General features: G+C 37.9%; 1 protein-coding gene, 1 pseudogene and 4 gene segments (V, D, J or C); 2 read left to right on the forward strand and 4 right to left on the reverse strand.

Annotated features, from left to right (window-relative positions):
* Positions 1–973: 973 nt before the first annotated feature.
* LOC124879214 lies at positions 974–1,611 on the reverse strand (annotated as a pseudogene).
* A 2,248-nt stretch (positions 1,612–3,859) lies between these two features.
* On the reverse strand, positions 3,860–9,100 carry LOC124879193 (gastrula zinc finger protein XlCGF57.1-like). 2 transcript variants are annotated; one of them, XM_047383622.1, is made up of 3 exons: positions 8,827–9,100; positions 8,546–8,598; positions 3,860–6,125 (listed from the first exon to the last, which is right to left on the reverse strand). In XM_047383622.1, exons 2-3 carry the CDS (start codon positions 8,589–8,591, stop codon positions 4,519–4,521), a joined length of 1,653 nt encoding a protein of 550 aa, XP_047239578.1. In that variant the 5' UTR covers positions 8,592–8,598; positions 8,827–9,100; the 3' UTR covers positions 3,860–4,518. The 2 variants fall into 2 exon arrangements, with proteins under 2 accessions (XP_047239578.1, XP_047239577.1); XM_047383621.1 differs by lacking the exon at positions 8,546–8,598.
* A 490-nt stretch (positions 9,101–9,590) lies between these two features.
* LOC124878718 lies at positions 9,591–11,832 on the forward strand. The segment is given in 3 exon segments: positions 9,591–9,672; positions 10,844–10,924; positions 11,531–11,832. Coding segments are annotated over 3 exon segments (465 nt in total).
* Positions 11,833–12,133: 301 nt separating this feature from the next.
* On the reverse strand, positions 12,134–12,762 carry LOC124879218. The segment is given in 2 exon segments: positions 12,134–12,551; positions 12,698–12,762. Coding segments are annotated over 2 exon segments (360 nt in total).
* A 781-nt stretch (positions 12,763–13,543) lies between these two features.
* On the forward strand, positions 13,544–17,879 carry LOC124879221. The segment is given in 3 exon segments: positions 13,544–13,549; positions 16,756–16,787; positions 17,446–17,879. A coding segment is annotated over 1 exon segment (258 nt).
* Positions 15,245–15,891, reverse strand: LOC124878719. The segment is given in 2 exon segments: positions 15,245–15,567; positions 15,675–15,891. Coding segments are annotated over 2 exon segments (375 nt in total).
* Positions 17,880–26,388: the final 8,509 nt, after the last annotated feature.

Below are 26,388 nucleotides of genomic sequence, written 5' to 3' on the forward strand. Positions count from 1 at the left end.
ATCTTCTCAGCAGTAATCATACTTATGTCTAGTTTGAGCCTGTGTCCAAATCTGAGCCTTGATATAACTGTTTCTTTTTGTGCTTACCATTTTTCCTACTTTCTATAAATCCTTTTAAACTATCAACACTTGATATTTTCCTCCTACTGTATTTTTTTCCATCTTTCACTCATTTTCTGCCTAATAATCTTCCTTACTCCTTCTTTACTGAATATATATACATATCCACAAAGTTATTCTTAGTAGCCTCCTGTGCCATTGTGTCTACTCTCATTTTCATTAATATCTAATATATGTATTGTTGTAACAATTCGCAGTAAGTGGATCCCTACCAGGCTTCAAGAAAACCTGGAGGAGGCCATCAATTCTTGATCAATATACAACAGTTTACGTTGCACAACCTGGATCAATTTTATTATAAAAGAAAACTTCAGAATTGATTTTTTTCTTGTTGATGCGTGATAATAAGCAGAGGAATAATAAGTGGCTCTTAACAATCAGTGATCATTAGTTTATCATTAGACGGTGTTAACAGACCATTAACCAACCTTTACCAATAATAAGGTTCCTAATATAACAATGAGAGTTTACAACCACAGATTATCCATAGACTGATTCCTAATGATAATTGGCTTACCATGTCATGATTTGGTGATGGTTATATACCCAACTATTAAGTGTCCCTTAATCAAGAGGCTCGTAGATTCGTAGATTTTGTCTCTCAAAAAAAGAAAAAGAAAACTTTGTTTAAAACATTGTTCAACATATGTCAACCAAATTAGAGTTCTTTCCTTCAAATTAGTCTGATGTAAGAATATTTTATAAATAAATGGAAATACATGTTTGTCTCATGAAACGTTGTCTTCAAGAATGTGAAGGTTTTCAGTGAACTGTATCAGTCTCTACAGTAGTTTCCAGCTGCCACTGGCAATTACTTTCAGTTCAGTCTGACGGGAGGTTTTTGTACGACAGTTTTTCACTGTGTGAACACCTGCTGGCTGCTGATGACATGAAAACTCTGACAGTAATAAACTGCAACATCTTCAGCCTGAACTCCACTGATGGTCAGAGTGAAGTCAGAGTTTGATTCACTGCCTGTAAAACAACTTGGAGTCCCTGATGTTCGAGAGCTAGCACGATAAATGAGAAGTTTAGGAGTTTGTCCATCTTTCTGTTGGTACCAGGCTAAGCTTGTTGTTATAAACATTCTGACTGGTTCTACAGCTGATGGTGACAGATCCTCCCAGATCAGCTCTCACTGCTGCAGGCTGAGTCACTGTGACCTGACCTCTGGACTCTGAGGACACAGAAACAAAAACATAAAGCAGCTTCATGGTTTTGTCGGCTTCATTTCAGAGGGTCAGATTTTCATGGAGGAGAAGAGTTTGATTCTCTGGACTTTACCTGTGAAGCAGCAGCAGAGGAGAGTCCAGATGAGGACGTAGATCAAAGTCATGTTTTTGATGAGGAGGATTTCTGTGTCTTCTGTTGTGATGAAGGACAGCTGTCAGTCATCCAGTGTTCAACTCTCAGGACTATAAACTCTCCCAGATCACTGGAGCATGGTGCTGCTGATGCAAAGTGGATCTCTATGGAAATGCTCTGAGTGACTCCAACTTGGAACCATCTGATACTGCTGTAAGTTCTTTTACTGGGATTTCATCAGAAACATAGTTTTGTTCCTCCATCATTGTTTATATTTTAGTTTCTAGGAAAAGTTTTCAATAATTTCACATAACTTTCAAAATATGTCAACATCAGTGTTTTTGAAAATGCTTCAGTAGGATTTTTGTAATAAACTACTCATATTTCTGGATATTAATTATTCTTATACACTAAGATACTTCCAAGGCTCCTAACATCTGTGTGAAAATTATTTTAAAATAAAGATTAACATGAAAGAGTTGATAGCATCCTGACTCAGGTTACCAACAAACAGCAAGAATATCCAAGACTTTAGGTACATTTCTTTCATTTTTTTGAATTAACTGACAAAAGCAATCAAATTTTGATGGAGTGATTTCATTTGAGATGTTTTGCCATGAAAGTATGGTTGAAAATATATTAAGAAGATGATATAAAAGGATACACAATATTCATCTAGGAAATTGGCAGGACAGATATGAATGAGAGACATCCGGAAGGTGGCATTAAGTAGTTGCACATTTTTTATTTTCATTCATTTTCCTAAAAGGTTGGCTGAGATTTTTTGTCACATGAGGTGGTCTTTATTGAAATGGGATGTTTCCCCTTTGACAATTCAAGAGAAGTTAAAAAAAAGGAAAATTAACTTATATAATCAGATGTGCAAGTGCAGAAATTATGTCTTTTTTAAAACTGATATATGTCAAAAGATGCAAAGTGCTTTTTCTTTTATATGCAAAGAAATTTGGAAATCAAGCAGTAACTAATTGTATTTAAAAATGACCAAGAGCCTCCCCGGTCACTATCAAAACATATGAGATATGTTAGAAAGAGATTCCTTGTTACAACTGAAGAACCGGTATAACATTTTTTTTTTTAAATATAAGAAACATATAATGTTAGATAAAATGAACATTTTTAGTACAGAAACTTGACTCTTGCTTTGCTTCAGCAGTGATGCATTCATGGTGCCATGTTTACTGAAGTAAAATCCAGACATTTTCATCAGACAGGAACTCAGTTTTGCCCTGCAACAAATCAGGACTAACTCACCGCTTTCATATATTGTGAAATCAGACAAGTAAATATTATCAGAAAAGTTTATCTCTGCAACAAATTATTCTACCATAAATAGCTCTCTCAGAGCGTCTTATTAAGGAAAACACAACAACATTTCTGGCTGTTGTATAAATGTCATTTTTTAGGACATAAAATTGATCAGTTTTTCAAAAGCTTGTAATATTTGATTAATTTCCTTGCAACTATGAGATTACATTTCAAATCATTTAAAAGAAAAACATTTTGTGAAACAATATTTAAAATAATTTCACAGCTCTAAGAGAAGAAAATTGTTTTCTTGCAACTGTTTTAGGTGCTGCTGCAGGGTTGAAAAACTAGATTTTTATTTAATAAATCCATCCATCCATTTTTCTATACTCACTTTTTCCCCACAGGGTCATGGGGGAGCTGGCGTCTGTATCCAGCGGTCTACAGGCGATTACACCCTGAACAGGTCGCCAGTTTATCACAGGGCAACACAGGGACCGACAGGCCAACTAACCACGCACACACCCACTCACACCTAAGTGTGATTTAGAGAGACCAAATAACCTAACAGTCATGTTTTTAGAGTGTGGGAGGAAGCCGAAGTACCCGGAGAGAACACACGCATGCATGAGAAGAGCATATTTAAAGTTTGATCATTGCTCCAAAATCAATATTATACATTTTTGACCAAGTCAAGGCTCTAACATCTCCAAAATACTTCACTTTAATGTTTATGTTTGGAAAATATTACATATTATGTGTTTTTTGGACAAAATGGCATAAAAACATAAATACAACTTTAAAAAAATACTTAAAATTTCATATTTAAGGACAGATCTGAAGTTGTCGAAAAGATTTGATGCAAAGAAAGCAAATAAACATTTTTTAAATATCAATCATATGCTTTGGAAACTAAGTGTAAAAACATTTTTTTGCATTAAACTTTCATTGCTCCAAAAATATAAATGCATCAAAATCAATATAGTTATCAATTTCTAACCTACTCAAGGCTTATTTTTGGAAAATATAGCATATTGTTTTTCCCCTTAGGAAAAAAGGTTTGTTTAGACAAAAAGGACATTAAAATATAGAATAGATTTCAAAATATGAAAAACTTTATGTCTTTGGATAGGTCTGAAGTTGATGAAAAGATTTAATGCAGTGAAAGTGAAAAAATATATAAAATATTTATTACACTTTTATAAGAGGTACCATTTTGGGACATATGGGTAAAAAGTGTTTGTTCAATAAAAAAAGGAACCTAAGGGGTTAAGATAGATATGGGCGTACTCACAATAATATATTACATTATGATCATAATCTCATCACAATTCCCCTACATAAAAAGGTTGAAGAGGCAAATTTTTTTTTTAGAAAGTACTGTTCATAGACAAGGAAATCCAAAGTTCTTAACCAGTCATCAAAGGCAAGGCAAAAAGAGAGAAAGCATAAACATAAAACCTTTGTCTAAAAGAAACACGTTAAAATACAGATATTCAAGGCAAATTTAAACCCCACTTTGGACTGAGTGTTTAATTTACAAATTCTTATCCAACATACAGCTGATCTTTAATCTCACACTGCAAACAGGCAAAAGGTTTATTACTTGTTTTAATCAAAAGCTGCAGCTAAACAAATATCAGGCCTGATTTTCTACAATCAAAATATGACCCCTTACCAGTTGTGAGGTTTCAGGTGCCAGTCAAAGGACTGGTATTAGTGGGACTTTTTAAAACATGATGACAATGAAAAACCTTTAACCTGTGTGAGCTCTTGTGAAGTTTTATTTGCCGTCTTTGTTTTCTAAAATTCAAAAGAGAAAGACTTCTAGCTTTGGTGTATTTTCATGTGTCTATTCAAATAAATATTTACAACAAAACGTTTTCCACAGATCGGACATGGAAAAAGCTTCTCATCTGCGTGAATTTTCATGTGATCAGATAAATTACATTTTCTACTGAAACTTTTGCCACAGGTCATACATGAAAAAGGTTTCTCACCAGTGTGAATCGTCATATGACGAGCTAAAGTACATTTTTGTGTGAAAACCTTCCCACAAGTCATACATGAAAAAGGCTTTTCACCTGTGTGAGTTCTCATGTGACAATTAATCTTACTTGTTGAGGTGAAACTTTTCCCACAAAGCTTACACAAGAAATCTTTCTTACCATCATGTATGTTTAGATGATCAGTTAACTGTGCAGTGGGATCGAAACTTTCTCCAAAGGTCATACAAGAGAAAAGCTTCTCACTTGTGTGAATTTTTACGTGATCAGTTAAATAACATTTTCTGCGAAAACATTTTCCACAGGTTATACATGAAAAAGGTTTCTCGCCTGTGTGAATTGTCACATGGTCAGTTAAATTACTTCTTCTACTGAAACCTTTTCCACAGGTTGTACATAAAAAAGGTTTCTCACCTGTGTGACTTTTCATGTGATCGCTTAAATTACATTTACGTGTGAAAACCTTCCCACAGATCATACAAGACAAAAGCTTTGAACCGGTGTGAATTCTCATGTGAGCTTTCAAATTACTTTCTACAATATAACTCTTTCCACAAATCCTACACAGAAAAGGCCTCTCACCTGTGTGAAATTTTATGTGGTCGGATAAACTTTGTTTTCTACTGAATCTTTTGTCACATAGCTGACATGAGAAAGGCTTCTCACCTGTGTGACTTCTCATGTGGTCAGATAAAATGTGTTTTCTACTGAAACTTTTTTCACACAGCTTACATGAGAAAGGCCTCTCACCTGTGTGAACATTCATGTGGTTAGTTAAGTGATGTTTCCACCCGAAACGTTTTCCACATAGTTTACACAAGAAAGGCTTCTCACCTGTGTGAGGTTTGAAGTGACGAGATACATTGGTTTTTGGACTCAACATTTTTCCACAGGTCCCACATGTAGCAGGGTTTTTACGTGGGTGATTTCTAATATTTTTAGTCAAGTGACCATTTTGAGAAACATTTTCATCACACATTTTACACAAGTACAGTTCATGTTTCTGAATGTTTTTGTGCCCTTTTAGTTTTAAACGGTCTTTATGCTGTCTGTTTTTTTGACCCCTGTGTTCTCTTGTTGCCACTGAAGCTTCAGGATTGGTTCTTTCCTGATCCTGGTTTTCAGCTTCAGCAGAGCCCTGAGAGACAGACGGGTTTCTGTTTGGTTCAGGTTCAGTGTGGTATAAACCCTCATAGGAAGGAGTCACCACAAAGGTATCAGTCTCCTGCTTCAACACACGTTGATCTTCATCCTTATTTAAGGAAAGCTCTTTTTCCACTTTTATTTGCAGATGTTCTAGCTCATCATGTTCTTCTTTTATCTGTAGAGGTTCTGGTTCCTTCTGGTCCAAACTGAAATTCTTCTCCTGGCTACAGAACTGTTGGTCAGTATTAACCTCCTCCTCCTTGACATTGTGCTGTACCAAGTCTGGACACAAAAGCAGAAAAAAGCATTTACGTAAAAGAAAGCACATTCATATCATATAGGTAAAGATGTATTAGAATATGAGGGGTCAAAGTAACAAAAATTAACTTGAAATAAATTGAAGGTGTGAAATACTGAACATGGTAAAACTGAGTGCCGCAAAAACCAACATGTGATTCATTTCACCTCTGTGAAAATTAGAATCTGTGAATTAGGAGGTCAATAAAATGATAACATGGTAAATATTAATGTTATAAATATTAAGGTTATCAAATTTATCATTGCCTGTTTTCATTCACCGCTTTAATTTCAGCCCTTTTCAATGTTTTACGCACAAGTTGGCAAGTAATAAAATGAACGTTGTGTGAAAGTGTGCATAAATCCACACAAACCTTTTCAATCGCCAGCCCAGCACCAGACAATCCCCAAGACCCGACCCCCCAACCCCAGACCCGACTAGAGGGCCCATTCCCTCTCCCGGCCTCCGACCACAGATGGGAAATAGCGAATGGGGGTGTGAAAAGACCCCAAGCCTGTTCAATCTGTTTTTGATACGCAGGGGCACGATGGCCTCCTGATTCCTTTATACTATCAAAATAATTAGAATTGATATAACAATTATAGCGTTCCAGGCACGTCCCACCGGGAGGAGGCCCAGGACACGCTGGAGGGACTATGTCTCTCGGCTGGCCTGGGAATGCCTTGGGCTCCCCCCGGAGGAGCTGGAAGAGGTGTCTGGGGAGAGGGACGTCTGGGTGTCTCTGCTGAGTCTGCTGCCCCCGCGACCCGGTCCCGGATAAAGCGGAAGACGATGAGTACGAGTACGAGATGAGAAACCTCCGTGCGCATTGGCTGGCTACTTTTCTATTTTTTTTATGTGACATCCTGAATGGTTGTAAAGATTTAAAGGACTTTGCATAATATGTGTGGTGACAGTCTTCCTAATAGAAATAAAGGAGGCCCCACATTAAAGCAGAAACATCACTGTGCCAATATACTGTAGTATTGTAATGGAGGGCTAGTCTAACTGTTAGTAGGCCTAGTATTCTATGTATATTTTTGCAACTGCATGTTCTCTTTTTGTAGAATTGAAAGACTGCCTCATGGGGGTGGGAGGTATATAAATGCCAACCTTACTCCAGGGTAAATCTCCTGCAAGCCATGGAACTAGCCTGTGGTGACATAGGTGTGGAGGCAGGCCAAGCCTGTATACAGCATGCCAGGGATTTTTGCCCCCATTGCCTGGCCAGACAAAATGTGGCCTGTGATGTAGATGATGTCTTGTGGCCTGACCCAGTACAGGAAAATAATGCTGTGGATGAGTAATGCACTTCTTATTTGTATAGGTTTGTACTTCATTTTTACATAGGCTTACTCTACACCCGATGCTAAATGCACAAGATTTCTGTTTTTGTCCTTTTTTTTACTACGTACAAGTGCTAAATACACAGGTTTTTTGTTTTGCAACATGCATTTAGCCTATAGTGAACAATAAACATTTATTTCTACAGCTTCAGGTCCTGAGCATTGTGTTTTCTATTTTTCTATGTAGTATTTAGAGGCTCCTCAGTAGTGTTTTTGATTGACTTGGGGCACGAGTTGACAACATAGTTCAGTTTTGAGCCCTGACTGAACTGTTCTGAGGTGAGAGTTAAGTTTTGCAAGAAGAGTCTGAGGTTTTGTGAACGTAACTTGAAAAAAATGGGTTTTGTGTACAGTTTGGAGAACAGGAGGGCAGCTTTCGAGAAATGGGTCTTATCGATTCAGAAAATCTGTAAGTAAGAGTTTTGTTCAGTTTTTTTTTTTTTCTCCACTTCTAGATTTGCCATTTTCTTTTACCGGGGTACAGCGCTTGTTTACCGGGACACATGTTTTGCCAGGCCCATGAACTACAGTGAGTCCAAATATCTGTAGGAAACCTGGTGAACCACTTATTTAGACACCTTAAAAAAAAAATTGTTTTTCGCGGTGATTAAAACCTTTACAAACTACTGTAGGCAGACAAATCAGACATAATTAAGAATACATAAATGGCTTAAAAAAATAGAATTTTGCTAGTAAATAAAGAAAAAAAAACCCATTGAATTAAATTAGTTTATTTTTTATTTATAAAATGTGGCAGAAATTGAATTTAATGTTTGTTTTTTAACCACTCACCATGATCTATGCTTTCCTACTCAATTTTTACAAGTTTTTTCCTAAGTTTAATTGTGCACCATATTATATTTTCAAAAGTTATTTTTGTATAAATTATTTATAGATTTATGTCCCTCTCTCCTTTGTAGTTATCACTCCCCTTTCCTTTAAATGCACGTTCATTTCCATTAACCGACCCATATCCATAGTGCTGCTTTTAAATATCTCGCTGACAGTTAAATTAGGTTGAAATAGTTTCTTTTCAGAATCACATAATCAAATAATACCTGCGGAAGAAAATGTCTCCATCAGCTCAGGTGATATTTGGTGCATCCAGCAGCTATAAAACAAAACACCCTTTCTAACTTACCTCTTGAAAACATTTAACTTTTAGTAACAACTTTGTGCAGCTTTGTTTCACTCTAACGTTGTGTCATGTTTAGCTTTTCTCGCCACCAATAAGGTGAAATGTATCAGGATGCATTGTGGGTAGTGAGATGTGATTAAAATGCTAACCGAATCCCACAACTTTTCAGCAACAAACCACAGCACTGATGTGTTCATTTACCTATTCGGTGAAGGATTATTAGGGGTATCCGGGTCAAATCCAGCAGTCTGGACGGACCATCAACCTCTTCTTCATATTTGACGGCAACGTTATTAAATTCTGTCAATGATTCCTCAGCAGAAGTTAGCTGCTCGCTGCTAAGCTCTCGATACGTTTGGTCAGAAGACATTCTTACTTAAAACACTCAGATTTTACGTCACAGACCACAAACATTGTAAATATGACCACAAACAGCAGGGAAGTTGATGTGGCTAGAAACCACGGTTTTCTTCTTCTTCCCTTTGGATTTTACTGGCGTTTGGCAGACAACAAATTTGTGTTGTACCGCCACCAGCTGGTATGGAGTGTGAATCAAAAAATAATTAATTCATGAAATAAATATTTAAACAAAATGACTATAGTTGTCACAACTGGAATAATGTAATGAATCAAAAGGATCCTGCTTTCCCTTCATTTTAATTAAACTTTTTATCAGGTATGTCATTTTATTTATATGCTGATTAAACAGATCATGCTCTACAACCTCATCTTCTCCAGAGTAATCACAATTGTCTGTATTATTTTTCTCAATAAGAAACTGTCTCGTTTGAGCCTTTATCAAAATCGCCTTGAGATGACTGTTTCTTTATTGTTTCTTTTTGTGCTTCTTGTTTTTACTTCTTTACCTCATGTTTACTGAACTCATTACATATCACCAGAAAGCTGTTTTTAGTAGTCCCTTATGCCATTTTATATACTCTTTCATTTATGACAGAGTATATAAAATGGCACGTTGTTATCAACCTGATGACATTAAAACTCGGAGAGTAGTAAACTGCAGCATCTTTAGCCTGAACTCCACTGACGGTCAGACTGAAGTCAGGGTTTGATCCAAATCTTTAAAACAATTTGAAGTCCCTAAGACTCACTTGCCCACACAGTTAAAGAGCAGCTTAGGAGTTTGTCCATCTCTCTGTTGATACATAAGCATTCTGACTGGTTCTACAGCTGATGGTGACAGATCCTCCCAGATCAGCTCTCACTGCTGCAGGCTGAGTCACTGTGACCTGACCTCTGGACTCTGAGGACAAAGAGACAAAAACATAGGTCTTAGGTATGTGTGTGTGTCTCTGTGTTGCCCTGTGATTGACTGGTAAGTAGTGCAGGGTGGACTCTGTCTCTCACCTAATGGGTGAGAGGCGATATACCTGCTTATCCCAGCTGCCCTGCAAGGACAAGCAGGTATAGATGATGGATAGGTAGTTGCATGGATATCAATAATTTTCAGCAGACCTTTTTAAATAAATGCTAATGAAAACAGATAATCTTCTGGTTCGAGGAAAAAAGTTTTGTCCACAGACCCCTTAGGTCTTATATGAGGAAATATCAATTTGATTGGTGAATTTACATTTCAGACTTTATCAAAGTAAGAGAAATGCATACCTCACCATTTAGGGTTTATAAGCACATTTGTCATAAGACTTTGGCAAAATAATTCAACAGATACTAATATTAACCTTAATGTTTGCTGAAGGCCATACTGATCAGTCTTGTGCTAGCAAAAATAATAAAAACAGAAGAGAAACAACACAAAAATAAGTTAAAAAAGTGTGTGGGGTTTAATTATTACATTCATGTGCCAAAGGTGAATATTTTCATCTTTTTAAAAGATTCTCATTCTCTATAATTTGTTAATGTTACAGTCAGAGAGTCATTTCTCTCTACAGTCAGAGGTTTTTGTACAACGGCTCAATAAGTTTGTATCACTGTGGTGGACTTTTGGTGGAGGAAGCAGACTGGATGTTGGAAGTAATATATAAAGCTGCTCTCTTTTGGGGACTTGATTCTAATATTTTAATTGTTTCAAAGACTGAAGCTGCATTATTTAACAGTTTGCAAAGAAAGCTCTAAGATACGGAAGTTATTTGATATCCCAAATTAGAAGAAGAGTATAACAAGTTAGTATTTATCTGAGGTATAAACCGTTGTTGGTTTGATTTAGTGGTTTAATTTCAGCCTGTAGGTTTAGTTTAATCAGACAAAGTCAGAGTCGTGTCTCTCAGTGAGTTTGTATCACTATGGTGGACTTTTGGTGGAGGAACCAGACTGGATGTTGGAAGTAAGTTTATTTCATGTTTAATACCAAATTTAAAATCTTTGAAACTACATTTTTTTTTCTCTTCTACAGAAAGCAGAACACTGTATAATATAATTAATTTCTTCCTTACACCAAACAAACTGCAGAGTCGCAGTTCAAGATGAAGCAAAACATTAATTATTTAATGTGCAAATTACATCAAATGTTGCTTCTAAAATAATCGTCAGGAGTAGGCTTGGTATGTTTGTTAATGTTATTACACTATATATTTAATGATTTGCTCCCAACTGTTAACCAGTTTGGTGGATTGGTACTAAAAAGATAAATTAGAACTTGAACTAGACCAAATCTGTAAATATAAGATTCAGAAGATTTTCCATTTTCTTATTTTAATTGTAAGAGTAGATTGAGATTCTTTAATCAAATTCGTTGGTGATTCTATCTGTGCTGATCTGAAACCCTTAAAGAGAAGTGAAACTTTGTGTCAGTGAGTGACGAGTGGAGCATGAAAACACCTGGCAGAAACTTCTTATTATAGAAAATCTTCCCTAACTGTAACCATGTCCCAGTATCTGCTGTTTAACGTATCTATAGCTTCTGTGCTCTAACCTGATTGGTGTCTCCTAGGTGATACTCGTCCCACCCTGACAGTGCTGCCCCCCTCCAGTGAGGAGCTGCAACAGGGGAAGGCCACCCTCATGTGTCTGGCCAACAAGGGCTTCCCCTCAGGCTGGAGTTTGTCCTGGAAGGTGGACGGCAGCAGCAGCAGCAGCAGCAGCTGGGAGCAGAGCAGGATCCCCGGGGTGCTGCAGAAGGACGGCCTCTACAGCTGGAGCAGCACCCTGAGGCTCCCTGCAGACCAGTGGAGGAAGGTGGGCTCTGTGACCTGTGAGGCCACCCAGAACATTGTCCCTTTTGATGTATTGTGATGATACAATTAAATTTATATTAATTAAAAAGTTTATTTATAAATCTTAAATAATTATTTAACCTTAATCAAATGATAAAGTGGGACTTTATCATAATATTAATATAATAATAATAATATTAGGCCTAAAGGTCTCTGCTGTCTGAGTGCTGCATGTTTGTAGAGGTAAAGTGGTGAACGGAAGGGGGGCAGCTGCTGCTCCATAATAATATTATTAATATTAGGCCTAAATATAATTAGGCTGTAGATACTGCCTATTAAGTTGCATATACTATGAAAGAAAATAATAATTTTAATAAAAATTATATTGATCTTTGCCATCTATAAACATTATTCTATGTTCATCTTCTGCTTCAGTGCAGATGTGGATCAGTTCCTCTGCAGCTGAGGGAGGTTTTTGTACCACGTTGTATCACTGTGTGAACGGTAAGCTCCAATCCTGCAGACAGTAATAAACTCCTGCATCTTCAGCCTGAACTCTGCTGATGGTCAGAGTGAAATCAGTTCCAGCCTGACTTCCACTGAAACGATCAGAAACTCCAGGCTGACGATTTGATGTATAATAAATAAGGAGTTTAACAGCTTCTCCAGGTTTCTGAAGGTACCAGTCTACCTCATTGCTAACATATTCACTGGCTTTACATCTGATGGAGACAGTCTGTCCTGGAACAACAGACAGAGATCCTGGAGTCTGAGTCATGATTATGTTTCCTGATGAACCTGGAAGAGAAGAAATATTTAAATTAGGCTTAGAAAATGTAACTGAAGGTCAAGCCTAATATGTTAATATTTCTCCATCACAAAAGAACATCATTGTGAAGAACTTGATGACATCCTGAAATCAGGGTTCTAGTAAAGGGTCTCACCCTGAACCAGGAGCTCCAGGGTGGTCAACAGTAGAGTCAGTAATATCTTCATTGTTCTGCTGGTGTGTCAGTGGCTCTGAAAGGTCTGGACAGCCACTGATCAACTCTGACCTCTTAACAGCTAGGAGCAGAGAGGCAGGACTCATATGCAAACACACAGAGTCAGTCACATGGAGCTCAACTAGCAGCATGTTTCCTCCTGAACATTGACAGGTAGACATCTATATATCAAGGACCATCCAGTAAAATAAGCTGCTGCTTGTAGACAGATAACTGTTGTTTTCACAGGAATTTGACATTCAGTGTTATTTGGTTCAATTGATGATTTTTGTTATACAATTTCCAGTTATTTGATTGCAGAAGCTTAAACACTATATGTCAATGTCTTTCAGGGATTAAATATTTACTATGAAACGTAAAACCTAAAGGAAAAATAAACTGATGTTAATTTATGGCATCTTCAAAAACTTTTAATGATAATGAATTTTACTGAATAAGATGGCAAACTGAAAATGCTTCAACTCACATCAACCTGCTAAAGAAACCAACATAACAAGGTCACAGGGATTTAATCATCTCTAAGCGACTAAAACCAATTTCATGTGCAATATAACATAATTTCATATGACCACATGTTTTATAGCAGCACCTTAATGAGATTCTGGTTTCTGTTCGGTTTTGTTTGGCCTGTTTTAAATACGTATAGTTCACTCTGTGATATGATGACACTATATTCCTGATAAGCAGAGTTCTAGGGTTAAATCTGAGAGATATCCTTGGAGATGTGAAGATTAACAAGTAGGAAGATTATTTTATGAGTTGACAGATTATTAAACACAGGAATGTGTTCACATCCTAATCTTGACCAGAACATGAACAGCCAGCTGTAAAATGGATTTAAGTTAAACAATCAGAATCAGCTTTACTGCAACGATTGTTCAGACAAGCAAGGAATTTGACTCTAGTACACTTTGCTCTCAATGCTAAAGAATATCTTTTTAAATGTACATATACACACAATTGGCTTTAAAATGGAATATAATGTGAAATAAGTCCAAGTATGCATAGTGTTGTTCTGGAACTCTGACTATCAAGTGTTCATCAGAGAAACAGCTCTGTGGTTTTAGTAAACAGTGCTCTGTAGCGCCACCAGAAGGTAAAATCCTAAACAGTTTGTGTGCAGGGTGCATGGGGTCTACAGAGATTTTAGCTGCCCTTTTTCTTGCCCTAAACCTGTAATAGTCCTGGATAGATGTAAGGTAAGCCCTGATGATTCTCTCTGCAAACCTGATTGTTCATTGCATCTGGACCTGTCCTGTTTTGTGGACGAGCCAAACAACACTGGATGAAGACAGGACAAACTGAATTATGGGGGTGTGGAAGAGGTTGTACTTCTTGAGTTGCCTCAGGAAGAACAGTTTCTTCTGGGCCTTCTTCTGAACATTGTTTATGTGTAAGGACCCTATCAGGTTTCGTGAAATGGTGGTTCCTAGGAACTGGAAGTGGTCGACAGCAGACACAGTGTTGTTGAGGATGGTGAGGGCAGTGTGTGGGGGTGGTGTTCTCTGAAAGTTCCCCATCATCTCCACAGTCTTGAGTGGGTTAAGTTCCAGGTGGTTCTGACCACACCAGTGTACCAACCAATCCACCTCCTGTCTGTATGCAGACTCATCACTGTCCTGGATCAGTCCAGAAACAGTGGTGTCATCTGCAAACTTCAGGAGCTTCACAGACGGGTCCGCTGAGGTGCAGTCGTTTGTATAGAAAAAGAAGAGGAGTGGGGACAGAATACACCCCTGGGGAGCGCCGGTGCTGATGGTTCTTGTGCGGGAGAAGATGCTCCCCAGCCTCACCTGCTGCTGCCGGTTCATCAGGAAGCTGGTGATCCACTGACAGGTGGAGGCCGGGACTTTGAGCTGGATGAGCTTCTGGTGGAAGATGTCAGGGTTTATGGTGTTGAAGGCTGAGCTGAAGTCCACAAACAGGATCCTGGAGCACATCATCTGCCGATCTGTTTGCCCAGTAAGCAAACTGCAAGGGGTCCAGCATGGGGCTCCAACACCAGTCGCTCAAAGGATTTCATGACCACAGCTGTCAGGGCAACAGGTTTGTAGACATTTGATCCTGTGATGGTGGGTTTCTTGGGTACTGAGATAATGGTGGAGCGTTTGAAGTGGAGGGAATCTCACATGGCTCATGTGATCTCAGTGAAGATGGGTGCCAAGCGCTGAAAGATGTTCTCTGAAAAATGTAAATAGGAAGATGTAAATAGGATCTTTCAGCAACTGAAAACAAAGCCACCTACAAATAATTATAAGGCTGTGATAACAAAGTCCCCATATATCTTATTTTATTAATTATATAAATAGAGATTCTGTGTATTTACCTTTTTCTGAAACTAAACTGTGTTTTTTTACACTGTGTGTGTGTGGTGTGTGTGTGTTGGGGGGGGGTAGATGGCTGTATGAGGGCTTACTCAGTGAACTGAATCAAACTCTGTTTGGTTTCTGTTCTTGCTGACTGAGGGGGTTTTTGTATGACGTTTTTTCACTGTGTGAACAGAAGTTGACCGTTTATCTGGAATTCACCTTTACAATGATAAGTTGCAGCATCTTCAGCCTGAACTCCACTGATGGTCAAAGTGAAGTCAGGGTTTGATCCTCTGGCAGAAAAACGGTCTGGAGTTCCTGCAACCTTCCGATTGCCATAACTGAAAATCAGTTTAGGAGACTCTTTGTCTCTCTGTTGGTACCAAAACTGATCTTCTCCATCATCTACCCTGTGACTGGTCCTACATCTGATGGTGACAGATCCTCCCAGATCAGCTCTCTCTGCTGCAGGCTGAGTCACTGTGACCTGACCTCTGGACTCTTAGGACACAGAGACAAAAACATAAAGCAGCTTCATGGTTTTGTCAACTTCATTTCAGAGGGACAGATGTTCATAGAGGAGAGGAGTTTGATTCTCTGGACTTTACCTGTGAAGCAGCAGCAGAGGAGAGTCCAGATGAGGACGTAGATCAAAGTCATGTTTTTGATGAGGAGGATTTCTGTGTCTTCTGTTGTGATGAAGGACAACTGTCAGTCATCCAGTGTTCAACTCTCAGGACTATAAACTCTCCCAGAGCACTGGAGCATGGTGCTGCTGATGCAAAGTGGATCTCTATGGAAATGTTCTGACTGACTCCAACAGGGATTTTGGATCTATGTAATTTATCAAGGGATCAATCAAGTTCCATGCGTCCTTATATATTTTAGATATTTTGCTTTGTTGTATACAAAACAGATTCTCCGAGGTCTTTTTTTTACATTTTTTACAGTCTTTTACAATTTATAACTTATACTGCAAAATACAATCATACAGATACATCTCAGTGAAATGGAATGTGTGTTCTGTTTGTCAGATTAAAAGTAACTTAACTTAAAAAAAAAAAAACAGCCTTAAGCAGATATTAAACATAATTGTCATTAAGACCTATGTATTAAACATATTCTATTTTGTATTGATCTGATTTAATATTATAATCTTCTGTTAAATTAAATGTTGTGTTTTCATTAGCTTTAAGCAGAAAATCATCATTATTAACAGAAAGAAAGGCTTGAAAAAATCAGTCTCTGTGTAATTAACTTATATGTAATGTGCTTCACTCAGTGAACTGAGTTACTGAAATAAATAAACTTTTCAATAACATTTTAATTTATTGAGATCCACTTGTAAATTAAAATGTTTTATGTGATATTTTTATTCAGGGGTTTTTCCTGTAGTTGACAGCTGATCACTGGATCACAACCAGAAACATTGATTAAAAATGACTACAGGGATGTTTGCCACCATTTCTGTGAAAAATAATGAGTTCTTTTAAATATTTAGATCTAAAATCAAAATTTTTACAATCCAAACTACATGTTATTTTGCTTTATTTTCATACTACTTGATAATATTCCACAAATAACAAACGTTTTGGTAAATATGTTTGTGTCGGAGTCAGAGAGCCGTGTCTCTCTACAGTCAGAGGTTTTTGTACGACGCCTCAATCAGTTTGTATCACTGTGGTTGACGTTCGGTGGAGGAACCAGACTGGATGTTGGAAGTAAGTTTTTAATACATTCAATATTAAATGTTATATAGTGATGTCGTTTGTCTTTGAACCAAAATGTCTGATGAAGAGAAAAGTTTAATTGCAGAAAGTTTTATTTTGAATATAAACATTCATCATAGTGAAGAACAACTCAGATAAAATTGTTAGAATCAATGAATGTTATTGAAACTAAGATAATAATGTAAATTCTATGTTTAGAAATGATTTCAGTTCATTTGACTTTTTACTTTTATCAAAGATTCAAACAAGCTAAGGAGGTCATATTTGTTATCTGTGTTATTAATATAGCAGTATATAAATACCACTAAACATTTTTTTAGAGCTGTAAATTTAGTTAGTAAAAAACGATGCAGCACAATGTATTTTATAAATGTGGAAATCTAGTTTTACGATTTCTTAAAAGTGTATCAGATGTATTTTAGGTACAAGTTATGTTGATTCTTCATAGATTCTTGTTGACTCTTTTAAAGTAAAGTTATGATGTTTCTGTGCTGATATGCATGAGAGGCTCCTTAAAGTGAAGTGAAACAATGTGTCTCAGTAACTGTTGGAGCAGAAAAACATCTGGCAGAAAATCTTTTAGAAAGTCATTGGTGTTTGAGAGACAGCTTTTTAGTTTCTGTCTTCTAACCTGATTGGTGTCTCCTAGGTGATACTCGTCCCACCCTGACAGTGCTGCCCCCCTCCAGTGAGGAGCTGCAGCAGGGGAAGGCCACCCTCATGTGTCTGGCCAACAAGGGCTTCCCTTCAGGCTGGAGTTTGTCCTGGAAGGTGGACGACGGCAGCAGCAGCAGCAGCAGCTGGGAGCAGAGCAGGAGCCCCGCGGTGCTGCAGAAGGACGGCCTCTACAGCTGGAGCAGCACCCTGAGGCTCCCTGCAGACCAGTGGAGGAAGGTGGGCTCTGTGACCTGTGAGGCCACCCAGGGCTCCCAGACTGCAGTCACAGAGACACTGAGGAGAGACCAGTGTTCCCAGTAACAACTTGGCTCATGTTTTTTTCTACTCTGCTCCTTTTTTAAGTGTACTGACTTTAAAATATGTTTTTTGTCAGATTTTATTTTCAAACTTCCTGTTTCTTCTTTTAAAGCTCCCTCATTTTTAAAACAATAAAATATAAACCATCACTTCTGTTTTGACCCTTGAGTCCATAAAGATCAAATCAGCCACAAATGTTGATTTGTATTTTAGTGAGAGAAATGTTCACACTGTTCTTCATTACTTCAATCAAGATGGGAAGGAACCTCTGGTCCTGGTCACATCAGGATTTAGATTCTTGTTCTATATATTATGGTTAAAGTCTGTTAGTTAATAAAGTTTTATGATGATTCAAAGTGAATGTCAGTGAAAATGGAGAAAGTAAATTTCAATCTTTCTAAGAAATATGTTGAAATCTTTAAAGAGATTTTAATCCATAAAATGGTGAAACATAAAGATATTTTATGCGTTTAAACTAACGTAGGAACTCACCTTTTATATATGCATTTATTAGGAAATAGAAAAATGCTGGTTAGTTTTTTGTTTTTTTTATATTCTTTATTTACTGCTGAGTCGAAATCTTTAAATGGTAAAAACTAAATAAATCCAAAACAAAATACAGCATAGAAATGAATCCGTTATTGAATGATGGAGGTCGACCATAGCTTCATTAATTCAGACAGTGAGTTGATCTCAGATAGATGTCTGAGTTTTATATTTAAAATTTATGATATTAAACAGGTCTTTTTTTTTCAGATTTTCAGATATATTTATTTAAAACAGGGACAGTGCATAAGACACTAGACAAATGACAAAGTTTCCCTTGAAAATACACATACAAATTGCTGTAAAACAGTAAAACACAAGGGAAACACAACTGACACAGAGCATTGCTAAATAGGTGAAGCCCAGAATGGCAGTACAGGATTGCCTAATATGTGTCCACACCTGTTGCCCATTATATGCATTGTATGTAATTCAGAAACCATAAAGGTCAAAGATCATTGTCAGTTGTTCTAGCTTTCACATACAGTTTCGTCTTCGATTATAATAAAATATGAAAAAATTTGTTTTTATGATTCATATTGAGATATTTTGAAACAAATCATCAAAATAAAATGAGTTTTCTTTATCTTGTCTGACTAAACTAATAAATTACCAGCACTAATTATGTTAGCTTTCAAAAATGGGAGATTCTTTTGTTTCTTCATTGATGAAACTCTCTGCAACGTTGTGTTCACTCTGACAGTAGTAAACTGCTGCATCTTCAATCTGAACTCCACTGATGTTCAGAGTGAAGTCAGAGTTTTATCCACTGCCTGTAAAAAGACTTGGTGCTCAATAGCTAGCATTTTTGTCCATCCTTTTGTTGATATCAGACTAAACCTTCAGAGCTAAAAACATTCTGAATGGTCATGTTGTTACTTCATGGTCCTCTTTGCATTTTCGCCACAACCTTCATTGTCTCTGACCTCATGCTGTGGGCATAAGAGCAAAACGTGCCCAATATTAATATGTTGGTAAACCCACAATTACAAAGTTCACTCAAATTACCAGAACAGTATACTTGACCATTGAGAGTTTCTTCTGCAGAAGTCTAGCTGTGATAGTTTGAGGAGAAAATAGGTTAGCTATTATTTTAAAGGACATTTGTGTCATATTAAAGCAAAAATAATAAAATAAAACTACAATACAGCTCTTTACTCTAAGGCGTTGCAATATATTTCAAACAGTTGGTTGAATATTCTCATTTCCTATTTAAAGTCCAAAACCTTTCATTGTTTTGTGGTTCTGATATTTAAAGTTATGCAGCATTTTTTTTTTATCATAAAACATTTGGGTTAAAATTTTTTAGTGAATATTTTCCATTGTAAAGAACTGGAATTTCTTGACAGGACTGTTCTCAACTGTTAAAAAGAGTTACAAAAGTACTGAAAGATTTTTTAGCATTAATCCCAGTGTCATATGAAATGTTAACTGATGTTTTAGGATTTAAATCATGTGAAACATTTTTTTACTTACTGTGTTTGTTCTTGATCAAGAATAGACAGATTCCAGGAGGTTTATTGTTATGTGTTCTTACATATTTACTCTCGTTACATGCTGTGATTTTTCTCCAGACACTGCAGGATGTTGCATCAAAGAAAGAAAACCATCTGATTATAGGATAAACATTAAACACTGAGCCATGGTGGGACCAAACTTCTAGTTGAAAAATATAATCTGGCGTTTTCTTTCAAATTGTTACGGCAACATTGAAAACATGTTGAAAGGTTACATATTATGTTTATCCATTTGCGCGCTTCTTCATGATACATAATTGGTGTTATTAAAGGACTAATGATATTATGAACTTTGTGTCAAGTTGAGCGTGTGTGTGTGTGTGTGTGTGTTTCACAGTGAAATAATCTCTACCAGTGGCGGATGCTGGTCTTTCAAGGAGGGGAAGCTCGACTTCAAGATCGCTGATTCGCCCATTTCGCTGTCAATCAAAAAGGGATTCAGCCTCAGACAGATCATCCAATCAGCGTGCAGAAGCTGAGCGTCCGGGCCAGCTGAGGCCAGCCCACTGCCCCATAGACCCCCAGAGACGCTGAGCGTCCGATGGGCGGGACAAAGCCCAGCATTTTTGCTTCGCTATTGAACTCACTGTTTAAATCACTGTGAAGCTGCGGGAATGAGTGAGAGGAAAGTCGTGTCGTTACTAGTGATAAGAAGCTGATTCTGAACAAAAGTTGAGCGCGTTGTAGCGCATATTTAGTCAATGACATGTACACACAACAGTATATATTTGATCACTTATTTTTTGACATTTTAGGGGAAGCTGAGCTTCCCTTGCAGTCTTAGAGCAATCGCCACTGCTCTCTACAGCAGTCAGGTTAGTTTGTGTGCAGCAAAGTTCAAAGAACAGTTAAAAATTCATAAATCATAAATCAAAACATTAAAATGTTGGTACTGTGGAAGCTTAAATTAAATTACACTTTAAATCTAGTCTTTATGAAACTGTTTAATTTGCTGCCTCCAGGATGAACTACAAATTTGAGATTGTTTTACAAATTTCATCATCTTTAACTATAAGATATGTTTCCTCCATGTGTTTTTACTCCTAAACTGTTTCATGAATGTTTGTAATGTGTTTCACACAGAATAGTTTGCTCGGTGGGAAATTAATACACTGTTACTACTGTAAAATCAGTTTTAAACCACTGTGAGGCAGAGGTCATAAAGGTCAAAGGTTATTGTGTGTCATTGTAAAGCTGCCTCAAACTGCTTCAGCCTTGATTTTTGACAAATCTTTGAAAACTGTAGTTAGAATAATTTTAATTTGAAGGTTTAATGAGTTTCTTATGTTTGTGTAATAAAAACAAAAGGTAAAGCTCTATTAATTTTACTGGATTAAAACCTGTATGTGTGTTTTAGTTTGTTCACTGAACAGAATCAATTTCTGCAGCTGCAGTTCAGTTTCAGTTCAGCCTGACTGAGGAAGGTTTTTGTATGACAATTTTTCACTGTGTGAACACCCACTGGCTGTTGATGTAATGGTAACAATGACAGTAGTAAACTGCAGCATCTTCAGCCTGAACTCCACTGATCGTCAGAGTGAAGTCAGAGTTTGATCCACTGCCTGTAAAACGACTTGGAGTCCCTGATGCTCGAGTGCTAGCACGATAAATGAGCAGCTTAGGAGTTTGTCCATCTTTCTGTTGATACCAGGAAAAAGCATAAATAAATTACACTTTCTGTGACACAAATTAAGTTCTACAATGTTTTTAGTGCGGGAATATAACTATGTAGACGTGAAATATCTGCTTGATTTATCTAGACATCACTTAATTTCAAACGTGCTCCGACGTGTTCGGAGTTTTCCGTTCCCACCGTAGTAACCGGCTCGCCTCGCCAGCCCTACCGGCGGTGAGGTGAGCTAGCCCGGTAGAGATCTGACCGGACTATCGGCACTAAGCTCCCGCTGGCAGTCATCACAGTGAACGTTTAACACAAGTGATTTCTAACAGTTTATGTTATTATTTTAATTGTTACTGAAAATCGATTTAACATTTCAGGTAATATTAAGGTTAACCAGAATAAATGGACAGTTTTATGTAATCTAACTGTATCGCTGGAGAGTGTGATTGAGAATAAATAAGCTTTTCAATATAAATTTTCAATGAAGAAATGTGCTATATGTTTTAAAAGTTTATTTATAATTCAGTTAGCATTAGGGCCTGCACGGTGGCGCAGTTGGTAGCACTGTTGCCTTGCAGCAAGAAGGTCCTGGGTTCAATTCCCGGCTGGGGTCTTTCTGCATGGAGTTTGCATGTTCTCCCCATGCATGCGTGGGTTCTCACCGGGTACTCTGGCTTCCTCCCAAAGACATGCATTTTAGGTTAATTGGTAACTCTAAATTGCCCTTAGGTGTATGAATGGTGCATGGTTGTTTGTGTGTTGCTCTGCGATGGACTGGCAACCTGTCCAGGGTGTACCCTGCCTCTTGCCCATAGACTGCTGGAGATAGGCACCAGCTCCTCCGCGACCCACTATGGAATAAGCGGTAGAAAATGACTGACTGACAGTTAACATTATAATTTCTGTTTCCAGGTAAACCCGACGAGGAAAACACCTCCAAATGTAAGTGAATCTCAGTAAAGAAGTGAAAATTTTGAAAGAGCTTGTTTTAGACATTTGCATAGAAATATTTTAATATTTTCCTCAAATTAAGACAAATGTGAAATTAAAAAAGGCTTTATTTTTGCTCTGATACTAAGCAAGATGTTTTTTTGTTTTTTTTTGGTATTTTCATATGTTTTTTTAGGTACAAAGGAGCAGACAGGCCAGTTTATTCAGCTCAGGGGTGAGAATGACCACCTTTTTACTGGAGCTAAAAAGGTGGCTAAAAACTCAGCCACCGTGGCTTGGAGGTACAATAACAACATTCTTTGCAGTCAGTTTCTGTCCAGTTTCATAAACTCCTATCTTTCTAACTTTCATAAATATCCATCCAGTGATTAACATAATTCTTTCGGTTTAGGACAATTCTGGAGAAGATGGAACAACAGGGGAAGGTCAACCCCTTTGCAGGCCAAAACAATGTGGGACAATTTGAAAAAAAAAAAAAAAAGAATTTAGATTATGTTCAGAAGTTCTCATGTCACACAAATAAAAAAATATTTCTAAAAGTCTTGTTGGTTTCTCTGTTTAGTCAATTGTTTTTTTTTCTTCCGTCTAACTTTAGGATTGTATATCCAGGGTCAGGAGAGGGAGTCAGTGAAAAGCCCACTGCTGCTACTTGGCCCTGGTTTGTCCTTATGGATGAGGTGTTGGGACAGAGGTCTTCCACAACACCTCCTGTCCTAATTGCCTCCATCCCTGAGGACACTCCAGGGCCAAGCGGAGCGGTGGGCAACCAGATGGAGAAGAAAGACAGTGAGCCAGCAGGAAGGGGTCAGAAAAGAAAGAGGGACAAAGATGATGGAGTTGATCAAGGAGGACATGAGGGCACAGAGAATGGACAAACTGTTTTTCAAAGAATGGCACCAAAATAAGATGCTACATAAGAAATATTAAGTTTTGTTCAGATTGTTTCTTAAAGTTTTAAGCTGTTCTAATAAATTTCAAAATTGTTTTTGTCACTAATGTTATTTACATTTGATCTAACAATACATCAACTTCATTTAAAGTTATAAACAGAATTTATTATGAAAAATACAAACAGCACTTTAAACAGAATGAGGGAAGAAAACATTCAAACAGATAAAGATTACAAGACAAAAGGCATAAAATAAAACTATGTACAAGTATTTACAATGGCGACAGCAGGATCAACCTGAGTGACCGGTTCCTGGAAAAACCTCTTCAACAGAACAAAGAGGCAGATGTCTTTCTGAACAGAAGGTCTCTGGCGGTGTGGCTAAATCTCTCACAAGGTCAGAGACATGGATTGGATGCTGCAACTGAGACCTTTGGTTTGTCTTTCTGGATGGTGAGCGAAGCATCACACAGGTGGTCTGCAGATGTTTATGATTCCTCTCTCCACTGTCCACGGTATCGTCCATCAAGTGGGTTTAAAGGGCTGGCTGAACTGACGGCTGCCACATCACTAAGAGGTAATCGGAAAAATGCAGAATTAGAAGATGGTGCTCACAAAATATTACAATTAGTTATATCCCTCAAAAATTAATCACATCTATAATATTATACTTGGCTGCACACAGTAGTCATGTTCTGGTGGTACCTCCTCCAGGGCAGACACCTCAGCTGAAAGCTGGTCCCGCCAGAGAGCAACACTGCCTGCCTCAGTCCAAACCTCACCCTCATCCTCTTCTACAGCCTCCTCTGGGTCATCCTCTGGGGCCATGACATCCCCAGCACCAAGGCAGACGTTGTGGAGGATGGCGCATGCTGTTATGACCTGAAAACAATTTAAAAGAGGGTGCATATATGTGTATATATTATGTATAATGTATATATAAAATGGATCTAGGTCAAAACTTACATGAGGTACAAAGGTGTCATGCACCTCCAGTGCTGTCAGGAAGATGGTCCTGAATCTGGTTTTCATCATTCCAAAAACACGCTCTATTATAGAGCCTGTCTTTGGAATGATGGCTGTTAAAGCGCTGGGCTCCCACACCTTGTCTTGTCCTCTTGTAGGGAGTAATGAGGGGGAGTGGATATTGGAGGCATGGGTACCCTCCACCAGCAAGGATAAAATGCCCTGGAGGAGGATAAACTGTACAGTGGGCTGTGGCAGAGCACCCTAGAGTCATGCACTGACCCAGGCCAGCCCACATACGTGTCAATAAAATGGCTCTCAGAAACTGCCACCAGTATTATGGAAGGGAAGAGTTTCCTGTTCCTGTAGCACTGACCATCAGGGCTGCTTGGACACCTGAAGTGGATATGGCAGCCGTCAATTGCACCCACAGCTTTAAGAAAAGCTCTGTGGCGTGCCAGCCCTGCAAACTCACGGGACACTGCCTGAAGTCCTCAGGGGTCTTTAGAAGGTAGATGACCTGGTGACGAATAGCCACCATCTCCTCTGTAACTCTGTGGACGATGCGATGGACAGTAGAGCGAGGCATCCCAAACACTCTGCAGACCACTCTGTAGGATGTGCCACTTGCCACCAAGAAAAGAAAAACCAAGGTCTCAATAGTAGCACCCATCCATGTTGCCTATCCTGGTGCAAAAGATTAAGCAGCACTGCCAGAGACTTCCTGCTCAGCCGAAAATCAGGCCTGGTGTCCTCCTGGTTGAAGAAGCGTTTCAGGACTGGGACACTCAGGTTGATCCTGCAGTAAAGGGGTCTGGTCTAGAAAAGGGAAGAATGGAGATGGAAAAACACATTATTTTTAAGGCATGCTTCTGGATATTTTAAGTGATCAAAGCAAGAAGATACTAATACACCAAAAACACTGCATTATTATATAATTATCTAAGACCAGCCAAAGGGATCAAATACTTTGTAATTTCCATCTATCTTAAAATTTAAAGTTGTTGTTTATATATATGTATATATATATATATATAAATAAAATATGACGACATACATTAGCCATAAAGTTGCTATCTCTTTGTTTATTGGCTAGTTAAATCAAACATATTTTTTACCTGAACATGATTGTCTCTGGATTGTACCTGGAATCAGAAATTATAATGCTAACTGAATTATAAATAAACTTTTAAAACATATAGCAAATTTCTTCATTAAAAATTAATATTGAAAAGCTTATTTATTCTCAATCACACTCTCCAGCGATACAGTTGGATTACATAAAACTGTCCATTTATTCTGGTTAACCTTAATATCACCTGAAATATTAAATTGATTTTCAGTAACAATTAAAATAATAACATAAACTGTTAGAAATCACTTGTGTTAAACGTTCACTGTGATGACTGCCAGCGGGAGCTTAGTGCCGATAGTCCGGTCAGATCTCTACCGGGCTAGCTCACCTCACCGCCGGTAGGGCTGGCGAGGCGAGCCGGTTACTACGCCGGGAACGGAAAACTCCGAACACGTCGGAGCACGTTTGAAATTAAGCGATGTCTAGATAAATCAAGCAGATATTTCACGTCTACATAGTTATATTCCCGCACTAAAAACATTGTAGAAGTTAATTTGTGTGACAGAAAGTGTAATTTTCCACAATTTACTCACAGCTTTTGTTGCTATGGTCCGCCATGTCTTCCCCTGCTTGACCAATCCGCTTCGACCCGCAATGAATGATGGGAAATGATGGGCCGCGAAGGATACTCACGACCCATCCTTCAAATTTGGCAAAATAAGGACACTTTTGTCGGCAGCATTTGCTCGGAATGATTCATGAATTGGGACAGCCTTTGTCGCCGCGCTGTAACGTAATCGGCCAACAAATACGTCCTTCGAAGGATGCAGCCCTGTGGCTGACTTCCGGGTCAGCCTCGGCGTTGGTACATTCCCTTTCCGGTTGATTTTCTGAAATGTAAAAGTGTTTTCTGAAATGTAAATTTGTTTTCTAAAATGTAAAAGTGTTTTTTGAAATGTAAATTTGTTTTCTGAAATGTAAATTTGTTTCGGTACTTGTAAAAGTGTTTTGCACCCCCCGGCCACCGTAGATATGTGTTCTGTTTGTCAAAT

This window comes from Girardinichthys multiradiatus, chromosome 13 (genome assembly GCF_021462225.1).
Source record: "Girardinichthys multiradiatus isolate DD_20200921_A chromosome 13, DD_fGirMul_XY1, whole genome shotgun sequence".
NCBI classification, from domain to species: domain Eukaryota; kingdom Metazoa; phylum Chordata; class Actinopteri; order Cyprinodontiformes; family Goodeidae; genus Girardinichthys; species Girardinichthys multiradiatus.

Excerpts from the sequence above, each read along its gene's own strand:
- LOC124879193 (XM_047383621.1), bottom strand. The coding sequence starts at position 8,995 with ATGTCTTCTGACCAAACGTATCGAGAGCTTAGCAGCGAGCAGCTAACT. Across the intron at positions 6,126-8,826 it reads AATAATCCTTCACCGAATAG|ACTTGGTACAGCACAATGTC; the intron begins GTAAATGAACAC and ends TTTTGTGTCCAG.